Source organism: Emydura macquarii, unplaced genomic scaffold (assembly GCF_026122565.2).
Source record: "Emydura macquarii macquarii isolate MOO-44397 ecotype Brisbane River unplaced genomic scaffold, CSIRO-AGI_Emac_v2 contig_2699, whole genome shotgun sequence".
NCBI lineage: Eukaryota > Metazoa > Chordata > Testudines > Chelidae > Emydura > Emydura macquarii.
In genome coordinates, this window is record NW_027132836.1 from 4,085,862 (window position 1) to 4,109,171 (window position 23,310).

General features: G+C 51.6%; 1 protein-coding gene across 5 annotated transcripts in view; it reads left to right on the forward strand.

Annotated features, from left to right (window-relative positions):
- Positions 1-23,310, forward strand: part of SMG6 (SMG6 nonsense mediated mRNA decay factor) — a 139,926-nt gene that overhangs the window by 71,176 nt on the left and 45,440 nt on the right. For all 5 annotated transcript variants that reach the window (XM_067565965.1, XM_067565964.1, XM_067565963.1 and 2 more), the window contains exon 13: positions 9,621-9,822. In XM_067565965.1, the coding sequence (XP_067422066.1) occupies positions 9,621-9,822 (202 nt within the window). The remainder of the gene's footprint in view (positions 1-9,620; positions 9,823-23,310) is intronic.

Genomic DNA, 23,310 nt, shown 5'->3' on the forward strand with positions numbered 1-23,310 from the left:
GCATCTTTCCTCTTCTCTCATTCCCTTTCTCCCCATCTGGGTGTCCTGCTGTCCGGACGCGGTGTGCTCCCTCCGCCCTCACAGCATGGCTCTGCCCGAGCAGGGAACGTCGCTCGCTGCCCCTTGTTGTGCAGGGGGTGTTTCCAGGATGCTGACCCAGTGTCCTGTGCGTGGAGAAGGGTGTTACTGACAGAGGGATCTTCCCCAGCAGTGGGAGCTGTGGGGTATGTGGCTCGGGGTGGTGGCAGGCATCAGTAACCCTTCTGCCTAGCTCCCTTCCGCGCGGCAGTGTGTCAGTGAAGGATGGGACGGATCTCTAGCCTGCACATAGGATATCTTTCTTCGTTTTCTGGGCTGCATCTCCTGGGGCCCTTCGCCTGTCCAGCCAGCTGGACAAGAGGGGCCGTGCTGTGTCTGAGAGAGTGGAGCCCACTCCCGCTCGCTTGTTGTGTTCTCTTCAGCCCCATTCAGACCGGGCCAGGCCTGGAGCAGCCTGGCTGTGCTTGTAACCCCCGTCTCCTGCTTTGACAGCAGTTTTTCTCTGCCCCAGCCATTCATAAAGGGTTAATTTGCTAAACTGGCTGATTCCAGACCATTAGTCCATAATGTGGACTAGGCAATTTACATATTTTTGGACAGAAAATCATGTGAAGGGGCCAAGTATGGAGTATGCAAAGCAGCGTTTGAGCATGCTCCGTAACTTGCTTTCCCGCAGGATTTTCCATCTGCCTCCGGTACTCTGGATCCAGAGCCTGAAATCACGTCTTATTGTTAATCCAAAGGAGCCAGAACCCAGGGTGATGGGAAGGCGCATTAAGAGTAATCCAGCAAAGTGGCTTAACAATTAATGGGTCCCTGCTCCAATGCGTCAGGTCCAGTCCCGCTCTCCGGTTTTATTGCCTCCACTCCAGTTCTCTTTCATTTGGCTGAGGAAATGGAAATCTCACACAGGAAGTGCTGGGCCTCATTTTGTGGAGATGGAGTCTGTTTTCTGTTTGTCGGCTGCTCGATGTGGGACCGTTGCCTGCTCATGTGAACTGCTGCCCATCTTTGGGCAGGAACTCAAACTCGGAGCTGTCATGTGAGCACGCGTGCACCAATCCGGAGCTCCCTTTGCGCTGCCTCTGCAGGGAGCTGCTGAGCTGAGCCGAGCCGAGCCTTCGGCGATGGTCTTGCTTCGAGATGGAATTTCTGATTGGGTTCACGCGGCCAGCGCTCGTCATGTTCCAGGGAGGAGCCACCTCCTCCCTTGTTCGGGGTGCAGACTGAGATCTCTTTAGAGGCCTTCGGCTGCCGGGAACTGGTCTGGCTCCCTGGTGGGTTTAGGAGCAGGTGCAGGCTCCCTTTTTCCCACCAATGCGGGAGAAGGTGAGGGTTGTGACCCAGCCCCTAGCCGAGACTGTGGCCATGGTTCCACCAAGTGCCAAGGAGCAGCGGGAAAGGCAAGTCCTGGGTGACAGAATCAGCTGGGCATGGGCCTTCGCATACTTTGAGCAGAGCTCCAGAGCTGGGGGTGAACCATCGGCACCATTTGCTGAAGGCTCAGGAGGCCCAGCCGCTCCCCTGCCTTGCTCTCCTCATGCAGTGCCTGGGGCTGCGCCTCCTCCCACTGCTCAGATCTTTCCCCTGCAGTGGCTCAAGCCTGTTCTTCCGCATTGCCATGCTGGCCAACCTGCCCCTCAGCCTTGGGGAGCTGGAGTTCACGTGGAATTTCTCTAGTTCATTTTGGGGATACAAGAAGATGTTGGTCTAGCATAAGAGTTCTTTGCCTGGTTCCCGCCCCTCTTGTGTACCTCTGTGTGGTGGAGGCCCATGACGGCACGGTGACAGTAGCAGCTGAGAGATGCAGCCCTCCAGGCAGGAAGTGAAGGAATGGCAGAGAAGCAGCTCCCCTCACTTCCCCAGTCCCAGCATGGCTCCAGGTAGATCAGATAGGAGTAGGGGTGACTCTGGCTTAGCATTTCTGCTTTGTACTGATGCAGGCCTGCCTCTAGTTCTGGGGCTGTTTGCTAACAAGTCCAGGGGCCTTGACAGGAACTGTTTAAAGATGGTTCTAAAAGTAAATCATGGGCCAGAGCGTGAGTGAGTGCCTTGGGACGGGCCCAGGACCACGGGTAGGATGATCTTGGACAGGGAAAGAATGTATAAATGTTAAGTGCAGAGCTCAACTCCTGGGGCTGGGCGAGGAGAAGGTGTAATATTCCGAACGCCATGTTCCCTACTGCTGGGGTGGGGTAGCTGTGAGCTCTCCCTCCATGGCATGCTCTGCTCCCTCCGTTCCCTTCCAGCCCCTGCGCGGAGGGGCTGGGAGCTGCCCTTCTACTGTGCTACTTTGTCATTGCCTTCAGGGCTGCACCCAGCACCAACACAGCAGCTCAGGCTGGGTGTGGGGCCTGACCCAGTGTGACACTGTTGCCCACCCCAGGGCTGGGGCCAGGACTCACACCGGCCTGGCGGCTCATCCCAGGGCCAGACCCAGTACCAGCAGCAGCCCATCCCACCTCAGCCTGGCATGTAGGCTGGTGAGGCGGCCGGCCTGCCCTGGGGCAAGTGAGATGGCTTGTTCCAGAACCTGGGGCCTGGGCTGGTGGGCTTGCCCATCCCAGGGCTTCTGCTCTTGCTCTGTTCTCCACATTCGTGATTGCTATTTCTCCATAAGTGACAGAGTTGGGGGACTTTGAGAACGTCTAAACTCAGCCCAGATGTGGCAGTTGGTTTATTGCTTTCAGCTGGTACTTGAACCCAGGTCCTGGTCTTGGAGTCTTTCCCAGGTTTAATCCCCGGAGTTTTCTCTGCAGCTGTATGACACTGCGCTGACCCCGAATGAGGATAGGAAAATAGAACCGGTGCCAAGCCAGAGTCTCTTTTTCATTTGGAGTCTGGCTGTCTGCCCATGACCAGGGTTACATAATGGGAAACATAGCTGGGGCTCTGGAGAGCCCGCGTTTCACCACGCTGCCCAGCCCTTCGCATTCTGATGCTATATATCTTCCTAATTGTAGCTCGGATGCATTTATCACACTGCTGGATTTGAATCCTTACAATAAAAAAACACCAAATTCCTCAGCTTTCTGCTTTCCCTGTTGGACAGAGATGGAGGAGAAGGTGTGAGAGGTAAATGCCGCGCTGTGCTCCGGTACGTGGCACTGAGTGGGGCTCAGAGAGCGGCATCTCCATCTCCCTGACAAGTGCTTGGGAACATGTATAGAGAATGAACCCCAGCATGCGGAGAGTGTCCTCTCCACATCCACAGGAGTTCAGGGGCGCCTGTGTGATATGAATGACGGGCTGCACCCTTCCCCAGATTGCACGCTTAGTTTTAGGGTGTTTTGAGCTGACCTCCAACCATAATAGGTCCACAGATGTTTTGGGGAAGCTACGGGTGATGTATAGCCCTCTTTGGGACACTGTGTGTGGGTGGGTGATGTTCCTTCTCCACCTGTCGGGGGAGGTGCCCTCTCCGTTTTGGTGGGAGTAGCAGGGCCTCCTGAGGATGGCACAGCTCCATCCGGGTCACCGCTGCTTGGATCCAGAGAGCAGCAAAGTGCTGTGTGGTGGATCCCCTCCTGGAGGCACTTTTGTGAGTGACTCACACAGTCACACCTCGGGCTGCAGAGGGGGCCTGCCTCTGAATAGCAGGGTTCACTCCCCTCTACACACAGCACATGGCAAGGGTAAATGTGCTAGTTACTGCTCCATCCAGTGGTACCAAAGAGAGTTTCTGTGGCCCAGCTGTGAAAAGCAACAACCCCACAACACAATTTCCTCTTGCATAGCATCTCTCATGTAAACTGCCCCCAAGTCCCTTACAGAGAGCAGCTGGGGTGGGGGGATGGATGAGGCACAAGCAAAGGGGAAGAGAGTTGCTGTGGCAGAGATATCGCTGATGCAGACGCAGATGGCGAGAGGCTGGAGATGCAGACAGTGGAGGCATGGGTTGAGAAGGGAGCTGGGGGAGCCAGAGCTGGAGTGCAGGAAGCTGCTCTTGCCTAAGAGACGCATGTCTGCCTTTGAGCAGAGGGCTGAGGAAGTTGAGCCTGGCAGAGAGCAGTGGGCAGGGATGTCAGAGATGTGCTTGCTGCACCTCATTGCCCCGATGAGGACATCAGTAACCCAAACTCTGCAATGTGCAATTGGGTGGAGAAGCCCCCAGCTGTTCAGCGTGAAGCAGGGTCGGCCTGTGGGAATCTCCGTTCCTGCTAGGCTGGGAACTGGGGGCGCTGAGCTTGCTATAGGCTACACGCAGCCAGTGAAAGTGGTTCATTTAACCCAGCTATTACATTACACACAAAGCTTTGAAAACGCTCTAGAACCTACTTTACAGGAGCGTGGCAGAGCCTGTCAGGCTGCCCTGGTCACACCAGGCCTGCTGGGAAGCGTCAGCTCCCAGTGAGTGAGACAGCCCCTGAATATAGACCCCAAGACATTGCTAGGGATTGCTAAGGGCTGAACTGAAAACCCCTTTCTTAGATCTTGTCTCCTTTAGTGAATGCTGATCATGGGCCTTTCCCTGCCCAGGTATCCAGAGAAGGGCTGTTGTGTCGGCAGGGTAAGAATGAAGGTAGAGTCGAGATAGAAAAGAGCCGAGGATCAAGAATTAGGATTCCATGGAGAAGGGGTTTGGAGCAGCATCAGAGCCCTTAGCCCGGGAGGAGCAGGAGCCTCTGGAGAGATCAGAGGTGCCCTTGTGGCTATGGAGCCAAGTCCGTGTGGCTGAATGATTAACAGTCTCGCTTGCTGCCCGGAGACCAAGGCGCCGTGGAGCAGGGGCATGTTGTGGCTAGCGACTCTTCCTGCACCGTTGCTGGCAAAGGGAAGATAAGAGCTGGGGGGTAGTCCCTGGGGGCAGCATGGTTAAGGAGGGCAGTGGGGGGTGTGATGAGGCAGGAAAGGTGCCAGAGGCCAGGGAGTTGTGTAGAGCGGGGGCTGAATGGGGAGGGAAGGGGCTGGTGTCAGTGGGAAGAGGTTGGGTGGGGAAGGGATTGTCTGCTACCAGCTGGGTGCTCTCTGTGCAGCCTCACAAAAATGCTCCTCTGCAGGGTTCCAGATTCATTTCTCCCCCTGGGAGCCGAGCCCTGGCGAGGGAGATGAGAAGCTTCAGCTGCATTTTCTAACTGACAGAACTGGGGGAAGGGCCGAGGGCTCCACCCCTGGAGCCGTGAGGTAGATTCTGCATTCCGGGGCGCAGCACAGAGAGCGGGGCTCTTTCTGATGGCGCTCTGACGGGGTGGGTGCCTGCGTGTGCAGGAGGGCAGATGAGCTGATCTGGATGGTCAGAGAGTCTAACAGAGCGGCTGTAGATCAGCACAGGATTGCTGTGGGCGTCCTCTAACCTGGGATATGCAGGAGGATGTCAGAACCGGCCCTCCTGCCCTTAAAATCTGGGACTCCAGCTCCGAGACCCTGGGGAGTTTCTGCTTTTCCCCAGGCCGTCCATTTCCATGAGTTACCTGACTTGCCTGTCAGCTCAAGAAAGCTGAGGTTAAGTGGACAATCCCCCCCGTGACTACAAGGCCCTTCAGTGCCTCTCAGCAGCTGTGCCCCTCCGAGCAGGAGCAAGGCTGGTGCCTGGCTCACGTGTCTTTGTTGCCTACAGAGGAACTGCTTTTATTCCGGTTTCCCTTGGACTGGAACGGGGGCTGCGAGGTGAGGAGGAAGCTGGGCAGGGTAGTGGGACTTAGAAAATATTAGTGCAAAGACCGTGGAGAGCCTTGGATTGAACTATCTCAGCCTCCTGCTTTGGACTGGTTAACTCTGGCTGCCTTCTCTGGGCCTTGCTTGCCTGCTGCATTCGCCTCTTTTAGCCCTGCTCGCCCCAGGAGCAGAAGGGCCCAAGCCGTTTGCCATCTGTGCTGCGGTTCTGCTCCGCCGGGGCTCTGGAGCACAATGCAGGGCTTCTTGCAGTGCACTCTTTCCTGGTTTGTTCTGCAGCTGTGGTGTGTGAATGTGAGTGTTTAAACAAACTGGTATTACTCAGGAAACGGCCGCCCTCACAAACCCCCCAGGCTTGGGACATGGGGTCATTGTACTTGCTGTGAATCACCAGGCCGCCGGCTCCCCCAGTGAAGATGGTGGCTTACGTGAAAGCACTGCACAGCTTTGACCCTTTTCTGGTGGGTGTCGGGCTTAATCCCTTGCCTGGGGTCCCCAGTGCTGTCTGTGCTCACCAGACAGCCCTTGGTAGCAATGCCTGCCTAGTCTGGCTCCACTGTATGTTTGGGGCGCTGGCCTCTGGAGGCAGTAGGCCCAGGCGTTGTCATTGCACAGGCCCTGGTTGTGGGGTGTGCTCTCCATCCGCTCACGCTGACGCTGCATTCAGCCTGCATTCGGAGGTAGTAAAAAGTAAAACAAACTCTTTATTTTCCCCCTGTCCTTGTGGAATAAGCAAATGTAAATGAATAAACCCCACTTCTGCAGAGAGACCTGGGGCTAGCCCCCTGTTGCTTGCTCCGTTAAAAGCCCCAAGAGCCTCAGTCCGTTTGCCAGGATCTGCGCGCTCAGGGCTCCATGTCAGGCCTCTTGTTGCTCTGGTGGGGAGTCTGCAGCGCGGGCAGATGGTTGGGTCGCTGAGAGTCTGCAGGGAAATGCCCAAATGACAACGATCTAGTCATGGTGACACAAACCAGCCAACCCAGAAACCCTGCGGGCCCAGGGGGAAAGCAACTGCCCAGGTTCCCGAGCACTGCCTGTTCCTCCAGGTGCTCGCTACAGAGCAGAAGCTCTTCAGGGCCCAGGCAGTGAACTTGATTCTTTGGCCATCACCTGGCCCTGGTGATGGGTGGCTGGAGTCTGGTGAACTCACCGATCCCATAGTGGCATACATGCCAGCACACGAGGCTGCTGCACCAAAGGAAAGCGAAAGATTCTGGCAGATGCACTCCTGGCTAAGTCACCTTCCTTGTCTTGGTGTCGCAGGAGGAAACCAGGGCAAAACCTGCGAGGAAAGGCCTTTCTCTCTCCACCCGTATTGCCAGGGTTCCGTGCACTAAGTGGCGCTTCACCCCTAATGGATGCAGCCCACCTGACCACTGCAGCAGACCTGCTGTGAATTGCACAGAGCGATAGCGACACAATTGCCCTGACCCTCAGTCTGATTGAAGGGGCCAGTGTGAAAATCTAACATGTGCAATGGAAAGGATGAAGCCGCTGAGCCGCTGTAGGGAACAGGGAGGATGCTGCGGGGAGCGACGCCAGCAACTCCTGTCTTGGTGAAGAGTCTGGGGGGCCCAGCATTGGAGTTTGGGGTTGGAAGGATAAATTCCTCATCAGTGGGGCTGAAGCACTAATGACCACGGAGGGGCGTGAGGAAGAGGAGGGGAGGCTGCTGTGCAGAGCTGCTAAGCCTACAGGAGGGGGACACCGCAGCTCTGCCGCTTGCGTGGTTAGAGAGGTCTTTTGAATGTAGTAATGTGAATTATGTGACCATTTGTGCGGCCTCGTGATGGCATTGGACTCTGAGCTTGTCGCGGGGCAGAGGGCACGAACGTCACATCAAGAGTGTTTCCTCAGCCTGTTGATATGCCTCTGTCTCCCCCACCCCAAGAGGGGTGCCCCCTGCCGTGTGCTCCGTCCTCCCCACACCCTGGTATGGGAGTGCTCCCTGCCGTGTGCGCCTGTCCCCAGCACCCTGTGTTCTAGCCACGTCCCCCTATCCCTGCTGGGAAGGGAGCCGTGTCCCCAGCCCATGCCTGAAGCTGTTGCACCTCCTCCTGTTCTGTAGCTGTTCTTGCTGCTGATCCATGCATGTGGCGCAGCCCGCTCAGTCTGAGGCCATGAGTGCCATGTGACCGGATTCAGGCAGCAAAGTCAAGTTGCCAGCAGGGCACTGGGGGAGGGCTGAGCCTTCAACCCTGCGTGTCTCCCATGGGCAGAGCTCACGTTGGAGGTGGCCCAGAGCAGCCCTATCACATCCGGTGCTTGTCTCTGCAGCCCGGGCCGGAGGATAAACTATCAGGGCTGTGGGGCAGTGGATCATTCCTCTTATTATTTTCTTCTTTGCAGATAGGGGTCGTGGAAAGTTCAGTTCCTTTTAACCCTCACAGCTCTGTTTATTTTCCAGCTGGTAGCACAAATGCAGTGTTTCCCATTACATCACAAAGGGCCTCGGACAGATCCCTCGAAAAACGTGGTGCAACTGTTTATTTTTTTCCATATTTAAACATTTCTGACAGCCAGACCTGGCCGAGCCAAGTGATGGAGCTTTGTGAATGAACCCAGCTCCTGGTGCCTGTGCACAGAGGCCTTCGAAGGCCCTCTTCTCCTCTCTAGTGTGTTTGCCGGGGCCAGCTCAGGGATGTGGGCGACTCTGCGTTACATGTGTGCTGATTATGTGCCGGGCTTTGATTAATGGCAGCTCATTCCGCCCGGCTCCCAGGACACTCTTGAAAACAAGATGTTTCATTTCAGCGCGCTTTCCTGGTACAGTGATTGCCGTAAATACACGAGCGCAGACTCTGTCCACCTGGAGCAGGGGGCCTGCTCCCGCCCCTTGGCTGCCCCTGGCTGCAGGGATAGTCACTTACATCCCCCTTGGCATTTGTCTCTGTCATGCGCCTCACTGTTCATCAAGGGCGGCACAGATGGATGCAGCACAAGGCTGTTGTCTGGTCCCTAAGGCATGGGGAGCCCAGCACGACAGGCCCCAGAAGCAGCTCAGTCTGCTGCTTTCTCTTCCCCATCTCCCTGCACGTCTCCTTCCTCACTCTAAAATCCCCCATTTCTCTCTCCAGAAGAAACCCTTGGCAGCTAATTACCAAGTGGCAGTCGGCTGTCCTGGGCAAGGCAGCGAGCCAGTAGCTGTGCAGTCGGTCTGCTGTCCACGTGTGTCTCAGGCCCTCTGAATACCTGTTCTATCCCCGGGCCCACCTAGCTCCTTGGGGCGCCGGGTTTTGAGCTGCCTCAGCGGAGAGCAGAGGCTGCAGGCCGCTGTGGAAGCTGCTGAAGCTGCATTCACACTCTGGGCTCTGCTGTCGCTGGTGCTCAGAAGGTGACACACCACACAGCAGCTTTGCAGGGCACCCCAGAGTGTTGAAATTGTGACCAGACATGAAACAAAGTGTAGCATCTAGTGACTAGCGTTTAAAGACAGCCCCCGAGCTGCAGAATCTGGCCACAGCAGATACTGGTCGCAGGCTCTGTCTGCACGTTGCGAGGCACTGGGTACCTCGCTCACACAGGGCCTGGGACATCAGCTTCTGGAGGGGCTGGAGAAAGCAGGCCGCATCCCCGAGCTAGAGCCTGGGCTGCGTTAGAGTAGAGACCCTCCCCCAGCTGCCCAGCAGCATCACTCCCCTCGAGGGAGCCGCATTGTGTTCAGCGTTGCCTGGGGCACATGCTGCCCTGCCTCTCGTACCAGGTTGAGGCCTTCAGGGGTGGGCTGTACAATGGAGGTGGGCAGTCTTGGTCCAGGGCAGGGGAGCAAGAGGGGCTCTTGCCTGTCCTCATCTGCAGAGTGGAGAGGGCTTGTGGTAGTGCGTGGTGGGCAGGCGGGCTGGGCTCCCTGATGGGGGTAAAACCCTCTCTGCAGTTTGGCGTCTGCATGCCTGCCCTGACGGTACCTTTGCTGTGGCGATGCAGAGAACATGCCAGAAAGCTCACATCTCTTCCCTTCATTCTCCCAGGGTCTCAGTGGATGTGTGGGCGACGCTGGCCGACTTCTGTAACATACTGACCACAGTGAATCAGTCGGAGGTGCCGTTGTACAAGGACCCCGATGATGACCTTTCCCTGCTCAGCCTGGAAGAGGACCGGCTCCTTTCGGGTTTTGTCCCCCTGCTGGTCGCCCCTCAGGAGCCCTGCTACGTGGAGAAAACCTCGGACAAGGTCAGCACTAGGCCAAACATCCCCCCTTGATCCCTCCAGACTTTATTCTTGGGAAGGTTTCTGTGCAAGCGGAACACGATTAAGTCATTGAGAAGGGTGTTAAGGGAAAATATCGACCTTTTAGCCGCTGACATCCAGCTCTGTGTCATGAAAACCCCTCTCGACTTCCTCTGGTGTGTGTGTGCTCGCTGGCATGTTGTATATACGATCATTTCCTCACTTGTTTAAATAGTGCAGCTTGTGTTGGCAGCGCTCTCACTCCACTCCAAATGGTTTGCATCATGCTTAAAGCACCCACCCCCTCCCCGGCCACAAAACTCTGTGCTAGGAAAGCAGCCAGGGCTTTTTTCCTTCTCTAAAGAGGAGAGTGATAAATAGGTGACTAGAGAGAAGCAGACACCATGTGTTAACGCACAAAAGGCTTTCAGGAATATGAAGCATTCCCTGCTGCCCACTCTCTATTTTCCTTTTTTTGCTCTAGGAGCCCGGTCTAGCCTGAACTTTCCTTGGCTGTTTGTTTTTAGAATAATGAAATCAGGTCCTTGTTGATGTGGGGCTGAGGTTCCATTCTCTGGAGGGACGTGGCCGGGGCTGTGGCTGAGAAGGTGCCTGCATTGTCCATGTACACTCGGACAATGGGGAGAGGTAGCGTGCCATTGGGTTTGGGGAACGCAGGGCAGGAATAAGGAACGGAGCTTGTCAGTTCCCTGCATGTGGTACCTGGGTGAGCCCCTTGGGGCAGCATCCCAGAGCTGGGGCTGTCACTCTGACAGGAGGATGTTGTGGTGTTTCCCTGAGCAGAGAGGACTCTAGGAAGGGAAGTGGAGCTGCTGGGACCAGTTTCCACTGAGAGCAGTCTGTGAGAAAGGTGGGTGAGCTGGAGGCTGGCCAGGGATGTGCATTTCCAGGTGTCACTTCTTCATGACCAGTTCCTGAGCTGACTGTGAGAAATCTGGGACCCTTGTGAGAAGGGGAACCCGAGAGGTGCTGATTTCTGTTTCACTTCCCTGTCTGCCCCGCTGCTGCTGGGGCAGAGTGGAGAACACATTCACTGTCCCTGTTTCGGGAAGCACCTCGCTCCAGGAAGGGGCAATCAGAAGATGGGGTTTGGGGCCCTGTTCCTGGGCTTTAAAATAGGACCCCTGCAGTCACTGTTTCTTCCCCAGGGAAGCTGCCTTGTGTTGGAGGCCTTGCAGACTGGTTTGGGCTTGGTACTTTTGGGCCAGGCTGGGCGGGAGGGGACAGCCTGACTCCGTCCAGGCGCTCAGCACTGACGACAGGTCCAACGCTGCAGTCCCAGAAGTCCAGTCCTACCACTGAAGCACACAGCAGATGTGTCGGACAGCCAGGCAGGCGATCTAGCCAGAGAGCACAATGTACTCTGCTGGGTCAGTATTCCCTGGGCTTTGCCATTTCCTGCAGTGCACCAGAGAGATTCAGAGTGTCCCCCCTCCCGGAATACTTACATACCCAAAGAACAGTCGGTGTCCTCCCTTAGGTCTCACTGAGCTGCCAAGCAGCCCCAGAGCTACGGTTTTCTCTGTTCTTGGTCCCTTCTGGTGTTTAGCACTCTGGAGGATGTGAGAGCGCTGTGGAAAAGGGGGGGGAGTTGCGATGTGTGTGTCGCAGACAGCTAAGCAGCATCCACCCGAACATCAAGGGTTTTCTAGGTGGTGGTGGTAGGAAATGTGAAACTGCCCCTCTCAGCACTACATTCTCACGCCTGGCTCCTTAGGAGCCATCTCTTTGTTTCCTTTAAGGCCAGTTCTTCACTCCCCCCGTTTCAGTCCCACAGGTGCTGAGCACATTGCCCTGTTCCTCAGACTGTGAATGTGACAGTTCTTTGTAACTGCATCTGAATACACCAAAATACCTAGAAAGAGGCACACGTTAGGATACAAACCCTATCTTTATTTTACCCGTCTCTGATAATGCCTGAGGTTGGACTGCAAGTCTTCAGCGCAGGGTCTGTGTCTTTATCTTAAATAATAAATTATGAGCATTGCGATTCCCAGTTCTTCTGTTTGTTCCCTGACTCTCATTATGTGGTAGAGTGCTGTAATCCATCAGAGCCTCTGCGGCCAGCATTTCTCAGCAGGTCGTTGGACATTTGTCCTCCGTCTTGTCTTGGATGAACACGTTTCATCACCTTCCATTGCTGGGAGCTCTGTGGTGGGATTCATGCTGGAGCCAGCATGATCTTTAGATTTTTCTGTCTTCTCTTGCACTACTCTTGATGTTGTCACCTTTTCCCTTATAAATCCAGTTTATCACAAGCTCAAGCTCACAGTAAATGTTCGTTCCAGGCTGAGTATTGTCTGGCGGTGTTTTAATGTGGTATGTGTTGGGCAGAGCTCTTACCTAGCTTTGCTCCCCAGAGCAAGTGCAGAGTGTGATGGTGTGGTTGAATTAGGGTGCTGGCAGAGGGGAAGGTAAAGCAAGTGGATTTCATCTGTGCCTGCATGGTGCTGGTGGTGAGGGCTTCTCATGGAGAACGCTTGGATTGCACTGAAAATAAAGCAAGGCCGGGTTATAGTCCATCTGGTCTGTGTGTCAGCCCATTCCCCTGGAGCACTAGGGGCATTCTCCTGGGAGTCTCGGGCACTGGATGGTTAATTCAGCTCTCGCTAGCCATTGGTTGAAACGGGATCCTTCTGTCAAGAGGGCTCCTGTGGAGTTGGTCATAAGGCTGTAATTGGGTGTGGAACTCCCAGGTTGGGCAACTGGCAGGAGATCTCCTCTGTGGCGATTCTGGAATCGCTGTGTGCGCATTCCTACTACGTCTGCATAGGCTGGGTACACAGAGGGAGAGTGCTGGCAGCTCAGCCTGTAATTTCAGTGTGAAACTCTGTACAGTACACACACCTGTATGCCCAAGCATGTACCAGCTTAGCGGATCCTGTGTAGAGCCCCAGCCAGAGAGATGTGGAAGAGAAAGTGTTAATGTCCCTTCCCACAATAAATCTCTGTGAATGGGGGGTCCTGAAACCTGAGCCTCTCTCTCCTCCCACAGCCCTGACACACGTTAATAAAAGGTTTTTAAACACCAATAAAAAGGCAACAGCCCCAGCTCACTGGGGCCCGGAGCCCTGTGTCCTGGGGAAGGCACTTCACAAATATGGTTTTTGCATTTTCACGTTTTTGGCTGGTGAATAAGATTGAGGAGAAATGCTCCTTCCCCTGATAACAATACAGCGAGACGCAGGATCAGCAGTGTGTGGATTAAAACCAGACGGTGAATGATTAATACTCGTGCTTATGGAGCTAGTCACTACTGCTCCCTCCACTGAAACAAAAAGGAGCCTTTCTCTGCGCGTGTGCCCGGAGGAGCATGCTCTTTGTACATGTCTCGTGAACTCTTTTTCAGACATTCACCCCTGGAAACACCCCAAGTGCTTTGCCTCCTGCATGGTCCTGGAAAGGAAACGAAGCCCTGCCGTGTATGGCTCCGGCTGTGCTGCACTGCCCGTCTAGGGATTGCCCCGTGCAAAGCGGGCATCACTCCTGCAGCTAGAGGGGGCCCATTGAGTTTTTCACACTTGCCATCTTCCCTGCTTCACCAACGCTCAGCTGCCCGCTACGTGCATGGCCGCCTGTCGCCGGGGAAATGGTCAAACAATTGATCCTAAACCTGGTTCCATTAAGGGCCTTTGTTTCTCTTTGAAAAGTACGAGCCTCTTTTCTCTGCTTCCAGTCCAGAAATGGTTTCTGAACTGTTCATCTCTCTCTAGCTTGGCTCAGGTGTTCTGGATTTCTGAACTGCCTTGCAGGAGCTTTCTTTGTTAGGCTTGGGCTAATGTTAGCCCCCTTTTATTATCCCAGTTAGCCAGCAGGGCAGCGAGATGCTTATTAGCAAGAGCCAGTTTTCTAAGGACTTTCTGCTCTCTGTGTTGTGGGAAGTAGCGTGTCTGTCTGTGCCCAGAAAGAGAGTCTGTGCAGAAGGGCCAAAGGGACAGGCACTGGAATGCCTTGTGAAACCTAGGCCCTGCCCTTCCTGAGGTGACGGACCTATGGCCAATCTCCTGGCAGCCTCCAGGGGCAGAGGCAATGACGTTTACCTTAGTGAGAGTGGCCCTGAAATGTGTTCTCTTGATCTAAAATAAAGGTGGTGCCTGTGGCGGGGGGAGCCTGGCAGGAGGGACGGTGGTAGAGTCATGTGGGTAAGCTAGGTCAGGATGAGTCTAAAGGCTTTGAGCTCAGCTTGCCCCACCCGTATGTTGAGTAGCATCTTCTCCACAAGTCAGTAGGACATCTCTGAGAGCAAGGTGCTGCCCAGCAGGAGAGTAAGAGTGGCAGAATTGGGCCCTCTGTGAGGGACAACCTCATCCCACACTAAAAAGAGAACCGAGGCAAACTGAGGTACCAGCTTCCTCAGCGACCTCCTTTGCATGTCCCCCAGCTCTGGTCTGTGCCTAGTGCTGCTGGAATGCGTGCTCAGCCCATGAGAGCAAGAGGCCTGCAGTGCACTGCGGAGGGGAGCAGTGAGAGTCAGCGTGGAAGAGTCCAAGAAGGAATCGTCTTTGAAGAGCTCCTTTCATCTCTGCACAGACAGAGCCCTGCCGCAAGCAGCCGTGTGGCAGCAGTGGGCAGCCCCTGGGCGATGGAATTAAACCCTGACATCCTTGCAGACCAATAACTGAACTCCATCTTGACTCACCCTTCCCTTTCCTGCGGTATCTTTGGATTGCAAAAGGCAATGCTGCTGAGCTGAGCTGAGCTGCACACAATGATGTCACTGGTAATAGAGAAAAGACTGGGTTTTACCCCACTGAGAAGGGAACACGCAGCGCATTGCCTGGCTTGAACTCTTGATCCCATTATCCGCGTTTCCCTTGAACCTGAGATGCCAGTGACTGGCTAGTCACCAGCTGAGTTGCTCCGGCATTCTGAATTTGCCATGCACCATTGACATCGTCTGTTTGTGGTGGGAGTTCTCCGGGTCTGTCCATCTCCCTTGGCCCAGTGTGGCAGTGGAGACATGCTGACCTCTGATTGTGGTCCGTGTTTGAAATATTCCTGTATAGAAATGGGCATGCTGGAGTATTCTCATGACCCTTGTGGTCCTTAGCTAGACTCTGCAGCTCTGTGTTCCAGAGGGATTCAGACCATCTCTCATTTAATCTGACCTGTTAGTTGCTGCTTAAGATGTGCTTAAGCATATGTTTAAACCTCCGTTTTATTGTGGCTGAAGGTAAAGGTAACTTGGTGCAAACAAGCTGTAACATTGCATGAGGACACTAAATGCAGCCCTGGAGAAATCTGCACTGTGGATAATAGTTCAAACTCTGAAAAAGGGGGGGGTGGTAAAAAAAATCCTGCAATAAATCTCCTGAGTGGAATCCAAGGGAAATGAACCCATCTGGAAAACTCCAGCGCTGGTGTGCTGAAGGCTTCAGGAGCGATGCAGATCGCAGAGAGAAAACCCTGCAGTCTGAGGATGACAGGCTCCTTAATTGATGTCCATTGCAGCTGGTTCTCTGCCAGGTTGTGCTGGCCGTGTTCCAGCGTGCTGTAATTTTGGAGCCAGGTGTGAAGCGTTTCTGTTCCATCTTGTTCCCAAGCACCTACAGAAGCCTCACACGTCTCTGTTGAGGCTGCAGCCCTGTAGGAACCAGCTGTACAGGTACAGGTGGAAGGAATTGTCCCGGCTGGGTTTGGAATACTCCCCCCGCCTGGCCTGAGGTCTGGCTTTGGGAGGGGGCACCCCTGCAGCTACACCAGGCTTAGGGAATGTGACCACTGTCATAGCGGCCCAGATGTCTGTCTGTCTGTCTGTTGATCAGGCACTCTCAGTAGCAGTGGGAACCGGGGAGAAATGCACAGATCAGCAGTCCCACGTCAAAAGACATTCCTTCATGACCTGCATTAGCCAATGGAATAGCCAGATCTAGCAGCAGAGATTCATAGAGTGTGAGGTCAGAAGGGGCCACTGTGATCATTATTTGACCTCTTGTATAACAGGCTGTGGGACATCCCTGAATTAATTCCTGTTTGAACTAGAGCCGATACTGTCAGGAAAATAATCCAGTCTTGATTGAAAAATGATCAGTGATGGAGAATCTACCATGCGCCTTGGTAAACTGGGCCAGTAATCAAAGACCCTCACTTAGGGTGGATAAAAATAAATGTTTTTAAAAATAAAAAAAGCAGATTTTTCAATTTAAATTAAATACAGGAAAGCTTGTTTTCCTCTCCCAATCTGTGAATTAAAATGTGGTTTGAGAGGATGAGATTTAGTAAGTCTAAAATCTTGAAGGACATGTGACCAGAACCAGTCAGTTCGGTTCACTTAACTACTTTGGTTAATAAAATCCATTAGTTTTAAATACAAAACAAGTTTTGAGAAATGATTTTTTCTTATGTATTTTGCATATTTAAAGTAGTTTTATGTAACTATTAAAAGGGCTGGTTTGTGCATTTGAATGCAATTGTTTAGTTGAATTCTGATTTCCATCTAAAGAATTGTGATACAATCCATAAGTAAAAACTGAGTCATCATCTAGTAACTAAGAAATGCATCATTCACTGTTTTCTAACATCATAAAAAAAGTCAAAATTAAGAATCTGAATAAATGTATGTCAAGATAGATAATAGTTTAAATAAATGTGTATAGACACAGTGTATCCTCCTGGTTATCAAAAAGAAGTACCAAATTTAGTGTAAAGGTTATATTTAGTTGCAGATCAACATATTTTAATGGTTACCAACCAATGAGAATCAACCTACCTTTAGGAAAAGAAATAAAAAGAATAAATGCAAAACAAGATTAAAATAGACCTTTAAATAAAGATTTTCCCGTGTGCTGATTTAAATCATTATTAAAATCTGTGATTTAAATCACTTTGATTTAAACTAATCCACCCTAACCTCACTGTTAAAAATTTGCACAATTTTTTCTTGTCTGAATTTGTCTAGCTTCAGTTTCCAGCCATTAGATCTTGCTATACCTTTGTTTGCTAGAGTGAAAAGCCCTCTATTATCAAATTTAGTTCCCACATAATTACTTGCAGACTATGGACAAGTCATCCCTTCCCTTTCTCTTTGTTAAGCTGAATAGATGGAGCTCCTTGCGTCTGTCACTAGCAGGCATGTTTTCCAGTCCTTGAATCATTTTCATGGCTCTTCTCTGAATCCTCGCCAAATTTTCCCACATCCTTCTTGATTCTTAAATTGTGGACCCCAGGATCGGGCACAGCATTTCACTTGTAGTCACACCAGTGCCAAATACTGAGGTCATGTCACCTATCTACTCCAACTTGATGTTCCCCTTTTATATGCCCCGGATCTCATTAGCTCTTTTGACCACTGTGTCACTCTGGGAGCTCATGTTCAGCAGGTTTCCATCATGATCCCTACATCTCTTTCAGAGTCACTGTTTTCCAAAATATAGTTCCCCATCCTGTGAGACCTGCACATGGTTCCTAGCTGTATAACTTTACATTTGGCTGTCTTGAAACCATATTGTTTGCTTGCGCCCATCTTATCAAGCTCAGTATCAGTGACCTGTCTCCAGTATTTACTACCACCTGAATCTTCATGTCATCTGCAAACTTTCTCAGTGATTATTTTATGTTTCCTTCCAAGGAATTGATAAAATGTTAAATAGCGCAGGGCCAAGAACCAGTCCCTGTGGGACCTCACTGGAGACATACCCACTCAGTGATGATTCCCTGTTTACAATTACATTTTGAGTCTTACTGGTTAGCCAGTTTTGAGTCCATTTAATGTGTGCCATGAGCTGCTATCTTGATGCTCTGCTTGCTGCATATGCGATATATTCAGGAGCTTGAAGCCTTTCATCTTGGCTCATCCAGCTGTGCAGAAGATCTGTGTGAGAATGGCTGCCTGCCCGCTGACACGCAGTGATGGTATTAAAATGTGGGTTAGGCATCAGGCACAGGGCAAGACGTCAGTGCTGTAGTCCGGGCTGTGCCCCAGACTTGCCCTCTCTGGTCTGACATTAACCCAGTCCATGGGGGATGCAGAGTATTATGCATCAGGGGTCATGAGCTCTGCCTCACAAGGATGGAAGCTGGTGAATAAAATGCTGTTTAATCCAGTGCCCTTGGGTAGACCCTGAGTCTTGCCAAAGTTCAGCTTTCATGCCCTGCCGTGCAGTCTGCAGGAGCTGGGGCCTCCCTACATGTGCGGAACCAGCTGACTCCATCTGGGAGTTGGGACCCAGCCAGGCATGTTGAGGAGGCGTTCCGAAGGCATCCTTGCTTTGAGAGTCTCCTTTGAGTTCAGAGAGACCTGCCCAGCTCTCCCTCCCAGGAGACACTCCTCTCCTGGAAGCCCTGTCTCTGAAGTGGGTGAGAATAGCTGGCATGTGATGGCACTGACGGCTCAGTTTGTAGGAGGTTAACATACCTCAGTCACTGGGAATAGTTTCCTTTTGGAATTCACCCCTCCTGGCACAGATGGAGCCTGTTACGTGGGGGAAGCAGTGACCTTCCTGCTCGTGGGCCTGTTCTGATCCTAGGCTGTGAATTATGGGCAGCCTGGCACTTCCCTGTGGTTGCAGAACACCTTGTGCAGCACCTGGCAGGACCCGGGCTGTGGCTGTGGCTGTGGCTGCAGGGTGCAGTGGAGGGGAGGTGGGGGTAGGCACGTGTGCTCTGGAAAAGAGGCGCATTAAACAGCTTTGCCATGAGTGTGGCCAAACATTTTCCTGTGACCCACTGACATCCATCTCCCCTGCCTTTGCCTAACAGTCCCCTGGCCCAGCCTTCCCTCACCCTTGGTTCCACCATAACCTTGTTCCTGCTCTGATGTAAGCCTGGCCTGGGCAGGACACAGCTCCAGTTCTCAGTGACGCAAACAATCTGGATACTACTCACACGTGCCAACATACGAGCAAGTCCATTGCCTGCGGTCTGTTTTGAGCCCCATTGCACTGACGCCATGGTGTAGGTGAGGGGCTTCTTCAAAGCATAGTTTCTCAACCTGTGGTACGCGTACCTGGGGGTACGCGGCAAAAAACCCAGTGAAAGGAGGCAGGCAGCAGCCGCCCGCATCCCACCCAGTCCCAGCTCCCAGGTGGGAGCCCGCCAGCAGCCTCCTCTGCCCTGCGATCTGGGATTGTAGCTGGGTGGCTGCCACCAGTGCCCTGGCTCTGAGCCAAGAGACAGCCTCCCGCGCCCTAGCTTGCGGCAGGCAGCTGCTGCCCATCTTCCTGCCCACATCCCCAAGTCCCAGCCTGCGTGGAAGCCCCAGCTCTGATTGGGTGACAGTCGCCCATCTTCCGGCTGGCAGCCAGATGGCAGCCACCTGCAACTTGCCCAGGTGGCAGCTCCCCTCCCCGGTTTAAAGCCCAGAAAGCCAGGTGGAGAGCCCAGCGGCTTGCCCAGTCCTGGAGCCGGGCTCTACCCACAGGTTTGCTTGTCAGTTTCACTGCTCTAGCTGGGCAATTATGGCAGCCCCAGATTTTACCAGTATAAAAATCTTAAGAGGGGCCCACACAGTGTGATTTGCCCCAGGCCTGCACCCCCCTGGGGATGGCCACAAGGAGCACTGCTATCCACTCTGGTGGGCCGCTACTGCCTGCTCAGACCTCACAAGTTCCAGCCTGTGTGAGAACACCAGGTGACCCCGCCACCAGGCCATAGTGATTGGCTGGCATTGACCTTTGCTCCTATGTGGAGGAAGAGGAGGAGGAAGGAGGGGAGAAAACAGCAGGGGGTTTGTGATCTGCCACAGCCACACAGCACTGCAGAACTCAGAACTCTCCTGCTGTATGAGAAATACAGTCGTCCAGCGGTAAAGGGGGAAAAGATTGTGTTTCTCAGAGTGGAAAATGGAGTGTTGGGCACTTATTAAAATGTTCAGAAGTTAGGGGGTACTTGCTACTTAAAACATGGCTTTAAACATTGATTGGAGGTATGGCGTGACCATCACCTGAAACCCTAAACTCTCAGATTAACTGTTCTTGGTGGCGAAGAGGAAAATATTGTGGTCAAAGGTGCATGGCTAGCTCCACTCACTGACGTTGAGAATACAGAATAAATCGGATTCACCCCATGGGTGTTTTCAGCCAGACGGTATTTAGGGAACTTTTGGTGGAGCTCAGATTACTGCCCTCATCACACATCACCACCCTAGCAGTCAGGCTTCGTTTATAGGAAATTCCTCTTTGTTCAGTCTTGTGGTAAGTGGTGGATTCAGCATGAACACTTGGGAAGTAGGAAGCTCTTTTCTTTTCAGATATCTTACTGAGCACATGGGAGGCACCAGGAAACATCAGGATTAATTAGGGGAGTAACCTAGGAAGGGAATCCAAGAGTGAGGTCTCCCATACAGCGTCTTTTGGGGAAATAGTAATACTGGGTCTATTCTGATGGGTGTATTCTGCTTGCAGCATGCATTTTCTTGGGATTTAGGCGTGGCTAGGAGGCCAGCTGCAGTTGTTTAAGTGGTACTAAAGCTCCATCCTGGCAGCATATCAATGCCGGGTATTCTTCACCACGTCTTTAATGTAGTAAGAAGTGAAATGTTGAGAGTCAGATCTTTGGGAATTGGCTGATTAGCCTGTATGTATATCAAAAGAAGTCATTAAAATCCAGCTAGTGCTAGATCCCTTCCCCAGGAGCCATTGCTCATTGGTGCCCATAGAAACTTGGAGCAAATAGAAGTGATCTTACTTGGCTGTCTGAGCCATTCCCTGAGCATGAGGCGTGGCCTCACCTCTGAGAATTTTTGTATTGCTCCTGGACTTGATGTGGCCCCTTTTTTTGGTCATGGGTGAAAGTCTTTTGGCCTGGGTCACCCCTTTGCTTTATGGCTTGTCTTCCAGAACTTGCTCTGAGCCAGTGAGACTCCTAATTCAAGTTCTAGATCATGCCCTTAGCCAGATTGGGCCTCACACTTTGACCCTCTGATCATGCCTTAGCCATTGGGCTTGAGCCTTGTCGTGTTTCATGTTTTTGATGTTGGCTCTTCAGTCATGTTCCTTGCATTAAAGTGCCACACAGGAGCAACAGCAGGATTCAGTATCCATCAGTGAAGCTTTTCAAAGGAGCTTCAGGACACCTGGAGAAAGACCCCAATAATAGGAGAGAACTTCTCAGCCACTGTAGTTCCTCACTATTAGCTTGGCCAAGAAAGAGCCACATTCCGGGAATCTTGCCAACGCAGTAGAGACTTCATGAAATGTAGGGAGTGGTCAGCCCAAATAACAGATGTGTATCTACTTCGTCTCTATGGGAGCCAGAACACGATCTCCTGTAGCTCACTTCAAGTCTGCTAGCCATATTTCTGTCTGCAGGAAGGCCTTTTACGTCTTTATATGGGTGCAGAATCTGTCTCCGTTTCATTTAACGTTGTTAGGCTCACCATCTTTGTGTCATGTATTCCTCCAACACTCCAACACATCTCATGTTAGCTAGGAGGCCTGGTTAGACCAGGGCAGGGTTGTATGATCGTGGAGACTTTGTTCTTCAGTGGTCAGAATGAGAAGATTAGGGCACTTGTCATGGCCACCTTTGTGGCTTTCTACTAGTCTTATGGCTTTTCTATCACCATCGCATATCTGAGCATCTGACAAACATTAATGACTGTATCTTCACAATACCCGTGTGAGGGAGGGAAGGAGTATCCTCATGTAACAGATGGAAAATTGAGGCACAGAGAAACTTGCTCCAGGGTCTGCAGGAAGTCTGTGTCAGAAGCAGGAACAAACCCCTACATCTCAGTGTTTCAGTCCAGTGCCTGAGCTATCTTTCTCCCGTAAGGAGGCAGTGGAGCTACTAAGTGTGGGCTCACCGGGAATGCTACACTCTTCCCAGACACAGACTTTGTTGGCATAGAGTGACAGCTGCTGAAGGAAGTAGACTCATCTGCAAACTACAGCATTGCAATGTTGCCGTTAAAAAGGCTGGTGGTGACCAGATAATTTAAAATAATTATTTCTCTTTGGGCCTCATACATTTGGTTGTTGACGATATTGACATGTGAAATTCTCCTTACGAATTTCTGTAACAACCTTAAAACGGAATGTCTCTGTTTGGAAATCACACACGCCAAAAACTTTTTTAAGCAACACAATTTGACATAAAATGTTGCATGTCAGCATTTTACAGAGAAAATGTTATCTTTGACGACTATTTGTGTCTGTCAGCTTTTGTAGTATAAATAGAGACAATAATAGTGAATAATAATAATAACTTTGTTCTTTTTAATTTTTTCAAAGCTACCCTATGCTTGAGAGAGGTAGATACAGATCTAAAACAAAGTGTGGTGTGGAAACAAGGCCATTTGTAAATTAGAGAGATCCAGAAAACGTTAGACACAAGCTCCTTCCAGCTCCTAAATGACTGAATGGATTTTCTTGTGGCTTTCCAGAAAAATCAGTCTTTACCCCAAAAGTAAGTGGTATAACTGATTCTGGCCAACATTTTTTCACCTAAAGCAGGGATTTAAAACCCCCTCTGTAGCTGAATTAAGTGGATGTCACCTTAACTACAGACTCACTCCCATTGCCTTCCTAACAATGGGTCTATGTGTATCGTACCCGATACCTATGAGTCACAGGGGACACCGATTTTTTTTATAAAATTGAAAAAGCAGCTGTTGGGTAAAATTTTCAAAAGTGCCCAATGACTTAGGAACCTAGATGAATTTTCAAAAGTGACTTAGTGACTTTCCATGAAGGCCCTTAAATCACTTTTGAAAATTGGACTTTGGCTCCTAAGACACTTGGCACTTTTGAAAATTTTAGCCATGGCTAAATGAGTTATTTTGCTTTCCTCCGCTTGTAGAATGTTTCTTTTACATATATATATATTTTTAGAGAGTTCAATTTCTGTCCTAAATATCAAATGAATTGTGATCCACCGGATTATACAAGAACCTCACACAGTCAGAGCTCTCATCAGTCCAGTCTGTGCCAGAAGTGGTGCCAGTCTGCTTTTGCTCAGAAAGCTGTATATGTTCTTGAAGGCCCATAGATGGAACCTGATCTCAGACACAAACATTCGGACTGATTTCCCTCTGCCTGTCACTGGTGAAATATGTTCACTAGTGATTGCACTGGTGTGAGACAGGCTAAAGGCTTCTCCTGCTATCAATGTCCTGTGATGACTGTGAACATAAAGTGTCTCTGATACCATGGTGGTGGATATACAGCCTGCTAAGCATTCTGTAGACTAGCAGTCTGAAAAACGCCAGTGTCCTAAGGGTTAACGCACGTAGAACAAGGAATGGGTTTTTGGATGGATCCTGCTATGCATCAATAGCTGGATTTCTGTGCTGGTGTGTTATACTTAATAGATTATTATGAATACTGCTAATTTGTAAACGGAGTAGCAGCCATGAAGGTGTGGAAGAGTGATTGCTTCCTGTCAGCACATGAAGGCTGTTCCACATGGCCATGAAAGAAGAAATACTGGCAATGGACAAGTGGGTGTTTGCGTTACTCCAGCTAGACCAGCCAACCATGACATGCTACTGATCTCTCTGTGATCATGAACTGTCTCTGGTGACATCTGCAG